The sequence below is a fragment of the Pimephales promelas genome, chromosome 3, assembly GCF_988280905.1.
Source record: "Pimephales promelas chromosome 3, fPimPro1.hap1.1, whole genome shotgun sequence".
NCBI lineage: Eukaryota > Metazoa > Chordata > Actinopteri > Cypriniformes > Leuciscidae > Pimephales > Pimephales promelas.
Genome location: NC_142771.1, coordinates 1,265,469 through 1,271,729, shown reverse-complemented (window position 1 = coordinate 1,271,729; position 6,261 = coordinate 1,265,469). Strand labels below are relative to the sequence as shown.

General features: G+C 49.4%; 1 protein-coding gene across 1 annotated transcript; it reads right to left on the bottom strand.

The window, feature by feature from the left end:
• Positions 1-3,941, bottom strand: LOC148981824 (uncharacterized). The gene is made up of 3 exons (XM_089127405.1): positions 2,747-3,941; positions 2,544-2,658; positions 1-2,480 (listed from the first exon to the last, which is right to left on the bottom strand). Exons 1-3 carry the CDS (start codon positions 3,939-3,941, stop codon positions 137-139), a joined length of 3,654 nt encoding a protein of 1,217 aa, XP_088983531.1. The 3' UTR covers positions 1-136.
• Positions 3,942-6,261: the final 2,320 nt, after the last annotated feature.

Sequence of the window (6,261 nt, the reverse complement as noted above, 5' to 3'; positions counted from 1 at the left end):
GGGCAGTTAACTGGGTTCCTATCACGTGCCAAGCACCAAGACGCGAAAACCTTCCATTTGGAAGAATACAGTCTCCTTGTAGAAAGAGCTCTAGCACTAGCGATGGTCTCCTGAACGTCAGTCGGGAGATCCAAGCCTAAAGTCGACGACCCTTGATCGGCCAAACGTACAGCTTCCACATGTCCGGGCGAGGATGCCAAATCCTGCCCTGAAGTTGGGAAAGCAGATCCTCTCTGATTGGAATCTTCCAGGGAGGCGATTCCAGCAGAGGAATTAACTCCGAAAACCATGGCTGAGACGGCCAGAATGGGGCTACTAGAAGGAGGCGGACTCCGCTCTCCCTCACTCTGGCCAGGACCGCCTGGATCAGTTTGATGGGCGGGAAGGCGTAGAGTTTCTGCATTGGCCAAGGGTGGGCGAATGCATCTATCCCCAACGGAGCTGGAGGATTCAGGGAGAACCAGAGCGGGCATTGGGATGACTCCTGCGAGGCAAAGAGGTCCACCTCCGCTTTTCCGAACACCTCCCAGATCAGGGAAACTGTCTGACGGTTCAACATCCAATCCCCCGACTGGAGTTTCTGCCTCGATAGAAAATCCGCTGCGAGGTTCAGAACCCCTGGGACATGGACCGCTCTCAGAGAAAGAAACCTGCTCTGAGACCATAATAGAAGACGACGCGCATGCCTGTCCAGGGTGCGAGATCGAGAACCTCCTTGCCGGTTTACATGGGAAACTACCGCCATGTTGTCCGTCCTGACAATGACATGGTGACCCTTTAGAAAAGGGAGGAAATGACGCAAAGCCAGGAAGACGGCTCTCAGTTCTAAGCAGTTTATGTGCCAAGCGAGGGTCTCGCCCGTCCAGACCCCGCATGCTGGCCTGCCCTCGAAAACTGCTCCCCAACCGGTTAGAGAGGCATCCGTCGTAAGCATCTGGCGACGGAATACCGTACCCATGCTGACCCCTTTCTGAAGAAAGAGATGGTCCCGCCAAATCGACAGGGCGCGAGAGCAACTGCCCGACACCCTCAACAGGCGAAAGGCTGACCCAGTGGGCCGGATGCCTGAGAGCTTCATCCACCACAGGAAGGGTCTCATGTGGAGCAGACCCAGGGGTAGCACAGGGGAGGCTGCGGCCATTAAGCCCAGAAGCCTGCGGCAAGTGCCCACAGAAACATGATGGCCAAGCGAAAAACGGGCCAAACATGTCATCAAACTGCAAATCCGTGCAGGAGCCAAACGGGCCTGCATACGAACGGAATCCATGTGCACACCCAGGAAGACTGTGTGCTGAGCTGGAGTAAGAACACTCTTCTCCACGTTCAACCTCAGGCCGAGAGACTGAATATGGCGGAGAACAGTGTCCCTGTGGTGGGTAACCAACTCCCTGGACTGGGCTAGAATGAGCCAGTCGTCCAGATAATTGAGAATGCGGATGCCCTGGAGCCGCAAGGGGGCCAGTGCTGCATCCACGCATTTCGTGAACGTTCTCGGTGCCAGGGCAAGGCCAAAGGGAAGGACCTTGTACTGGAATGCCCTCCCTCCAAAGGCGAACCTGAGGAACTTTCTGTGACGCCGCACGACCTGGATGTGAAAATAGGCATCCTTGAGGTCTATTGTCACGAACCAATCTCCTGGTCGAATCTGAGAGATGATGGCTTTCAACGTCAACATCTTGAATTTCCCTCTGAAGAGGGCGAAATTTAGTCTGCGGAGGTCTAGAATGGGACGCAAGCCGCCGCCTTTCTTCGGAACCAGGAAATAACGGCTGTAGAAGCCTTGTTCGGTTTCCTCCGCAGGAACCTCCTCTATAGCTCCTTTGAGAAGGAGGGAAGAAATTTCCCGCTGTAGCACAGAAGCCTGAGTGGCGCTGTTGACTACAGTAGGAAAAATCCCGTTGAACCGAGGGGGGTTGCGGCAAAACTGGAGAGTGTAGCCGAACCGAACTGTGCGAAGAATCCACGGCGATACCCCTTGTAACCGCTCCCATTCTGGAAAGAAATGTGAAAGAGGAAGAGGGGTGTTGCAATGCAAATGACATACCTGAGTGAGGGTGTCGTGCTGAAGGCCGTGGAGTTGCAAGGTTGGCCGTGCAGGAGAGCCCTTGGCGTCCTGACACGCGATGAGAGGTGCTAACGCTGAGGTCTGGGTGACCGGGCCTGCCTGCTCCAGAGAAAAAGGAAGAACGTTTCTGAGGACGTGACCGGCAGTCAAAGAGAGTGTCGGGGGAGAGGAGAGAAAACCCAGGGTGTCTCCTTCCTCTCGCACCGGGCTGCGTAGAAGCGGTGAAATATGGCCTGCTCTTCGAAACACCCAGGGTGGCGAAGGAGACAGGGTAAGAAAAGGAGAGCTGGTTGGAGGTGGACAGAAACGCTTGCGCGGTCTGTCCCAACCTCGTGCCTGTGGAGGAGCTCTCCTTTTCCCGACCAACGGGTCAGGAGCGGGACGAGGCAGCTGGAGCGGGCGGCTTGTCGGATCGCTTCAGCTGCACACGTTTATGAGGTCGCTGACGAGGGAACGGGCGACCGCTGGCTCCCCAAACCGTGGGAGGTGGGGGACGCGCTGGGTCACTCCTCCTGAAAGAGGACTCCGCTCCCTGAGAAAAGCGTTCTCTAGGTCTTCGGGCAGGGGAGGGAGCGGGGGATTCCCTAACTCTCCTGGGCATGAACTGCTTAAAAGCGGCAGATTGAGACTTGGAAGAGCGGAATTTCTCAACCACCGTATTTACCGCCTCCCCAAACAGACCTGACTGAGAGATAGGGGCGTCGAGGAGGAAAACCTTATCTCTATCGCGAATTTCAGTGAGGTTGAGCCATAAGTGGCGTTCCGCAGCAACCGCGCCAGCCATAGAGCGGCCCACCGCACGTGCGGTATGTTTGGTGGCCCTCAAGGCCAAATCCGTGGCCTTACGCAGCTCCTTCACAGCCTCAGGAGTGACACCACTACCCTCATCCATCTCTTTAAGGATATCGGCCTGGTAGGCCTGAAGGATGGCCATGGTGTGAAGGGTCATGCCTGCCTGACCAGCCGCTATGTAGGATTTCCCGATGAGAGAGGAAGAGGTTCTACATGCCTTCGATGGAAGGAGAGGACGTGCCCTCCAAGATGGCGCCGACGATGGAGCAAGATGGCTGGCCAAAGTATCCTCGATAGCCGGAATGGCAGAGTAGCCCTGTTCCACAGAACCCACGAGGTTGGTGAAATCAGCAGCTGATGCATTAGTGAGACGCGAAGAAAAAGGCTGCTTCCAGGATCTGGAAATCTCCCGATGCAGATCATTGAAAAATGGCAATTTTCTCCGTTGGGGCCTAGAATTAGGGCCACTGAAAAACCTCTCGTCGAGTTTGGAAGACTGCGATTCGCGAGGCTCGTCAGGCCAGTCGATCGAGAGTTTCTCCGTGGCGCGCGAAAGCACATCCACGAGCTCAGAGTAGGCCGCGGTAGGCCGCGTTTCCTGGCCGCTAGGCGGGATAACGTCATCGACGAGAGCAGGCCCGAAATCCTCGGAGTCGGAAGCCGCGGTAAAGATGACGTCCTCCAGCCCGAAAGAAACAGAATCGCGTGCTCCCGGGCTGGGACACAAATAATCATGAGCAAACTCGACCGGCGAGTGAGCGAGCTCGGGAGATGGAGGGAGAGAAAGAGCGGGGCCCGTCTGCTCAAACTCCACATCCTCGAGCTCAACATCCGAACCCCAGGCCGCGGATCCTCGAGAAGCCTCGGGAGCGCGACGGGGGGAAACGAATTTAGAATCCTTCTCAAAAACCGCAAGCCGAGAGCGGAGAGTTTTTAGAAGTAAATTATCGCAAAATTTACATTTAGAAAAACCCAAAACGGCCTCGCGCGCATGTGAGAAACCCAAACACCTGATGCACTTACTGTGAGGGTCGTCGCTTGCGATGAAGCGAGCACATGGCGGAGAGCAACGTCGATAATCCATTGCAGCTTCACTGGAAGGAGAACAGAGTTCCACTTGTGCAGTCGCTGAAGTGCAAGAATCCGAATAATCCGAAGTAGGCTTAGAAAAACCGAGACGAAGGGCGATGTGATCGCTTCGTGAAGGCAGAGAAATCTGAGGGGAAGATGGCGCACGCGCGTATATGATTATGCGACGTAATTGCGTCGGGGCGGGGCCAGATTGCGCGAGCGCCATCAGCCAATGGATTGGCGTGATTCTATTGGGCTTCAGACAATCGGCATATTCAGAGAATATCCCACTGCGCTATCCGCAGCGTTGAGTGAACCTATGAAAGAGAACAATAGACTAAAAATCCAACGGTTGATCTTGATCTTGTCTAAAGTTTAGTTAGGCTATTTTTTTTTTTCACTGATTTAATTTAGTATTTTACTAACCTATTATTTATTTAAAAAAAAAACATTTGATATATTTGTGAAATTTCTATAAAAATATTTGAGAATGGAGAATGAAACAAATTACATATTTAACACATTTAGGCAAGGCGCGTTCGCTTTCTGCTGCCGTTACTTGACAGACCATTTCACAAGATGTAAAGTACAACACTGGTCCAGAAGCACTTCCTGTTTCAGTTTGTAACTGTTTTCTTTATTTCACATGTAATGAAAACATCTTAAAGATGTTTGTTTAACTTTTTGATTCAGTTTTAAATGTTCTGTTGGTTGTATTTTATCCCAGCTTTTATGTAGTGTTAAAAACTGAAACAGGAAGTGCTTCTGGACCAGTGTCGTTTACATCTTGTGAAATGGTCTATTAAAGCGATTAAAGCAGTACAGTAAAAACAGTCGGACGAACAGTGGCACAGTGCTGATTCAGTAAATGCACAGCTAAATAGAAGTGTTTTGAGTCTGGATTTGAATGTGATACTGTAGGAGCACACCTGGGGCCTCATGTATAAAACTTTGTGTAGATTTCATCCTTAAAGTGTGCGTACGCACATAAGGCAGAATTTGCGTACGCACAAAAGTTTTCAGATTTACGCCAGAACCTGCGCAGAATTCACTTTATAAATCCCAGTCAGCGGGAGATTATGCGCACGTGCGTCTCCTCCCCGAAATAACCATACATGGAGATTACAACGCCTGTTACTATGCATATCCTCATCTGCATATCATTTGCATATGATTATTCATCCACGTGATACCAAGTTTAACGGTAGCCTACAAGACGTTAGGAAAATATGAAATGCAGATACTACCCACATAGCAAACAGACTTGGCCCAAATGTGGCCTCATCATGGCACTGCTGGCGTGTTGCCGGCAATGGCATGCATCATGTCAGCCAACTGTGGGCCAAGTGTGGCAATGATGGCACTGCGTGCATGACGGCAGACAACTTCTGGGCCGATTGTGGATGGGAGGTATGTGGCCCAGATCAGTGTAGCGATTGTGGGCCATATTCTGTGTACTGGACAATTATAAGCCTGCTACTATATATTTCAAGGCAAGATTACCCCACCCCGACCCCTCTGAAAAAGGTGTTAAGATTTTAATAATAAATAATAATAATATAAATTGACTTAAATGAGTCAGTGAAAAAATGTATGTCCAATTGTTTAAAAAATGATTCATAATGAATATAGTATTTAGTTTTCAGCAATGTTTACAAAATGCTGTATCATTAAAAAATATACATTTACTAACATGATAAGTATTAGACCTATGATTTTTTTAAGTATTAAACCTATTATTTATTTGAATTTGTTTTTTTTTTATAAATTTGTAATAAAAAAAACAAAACAAAAAACAAAACAAAAAAAAACAAATCCACATCTAAGTCTAAGTTTTCCATACTTTTTATTTTAAGCACCACAAAATCATGTTAAAAATGTAATATCTGGATTTTTTTTTTCGAAATAACAGTTTATTTAAAACAGCAGTCAACTATTGTTTTATTTCGGCGCGATCTCCATGGTAACAGCAGCTTTTCTGGTTGGTTCACGTGATGCGTCTTTTGAAATTTCTCCCGCTGAAGATTGAAGAAGAAGACGACATCTCAGACAACCGCTGTACGGGTAAGTGAAGTTCACTCTCTTTTTGGCGCTTTTTTAATACCTGATTTCAAACTCGGATGCCACTTTTTTCTTTACTGAAGTGAACTTTTGCCTGGTAGCTGATTCAGTTGCCCCTGAACATGAGAATGCCTATACAGACGCGATCATGCGCGATAGACCGGTGCGGAACGTCCGAGGCGAGGCGTGGTGCTTCATGTGTGCGAAACAATGTATTGTTAATGCTTTTAAAATTATAGGAAGATCACAGCAAATCCAGCAACCGCAATTGA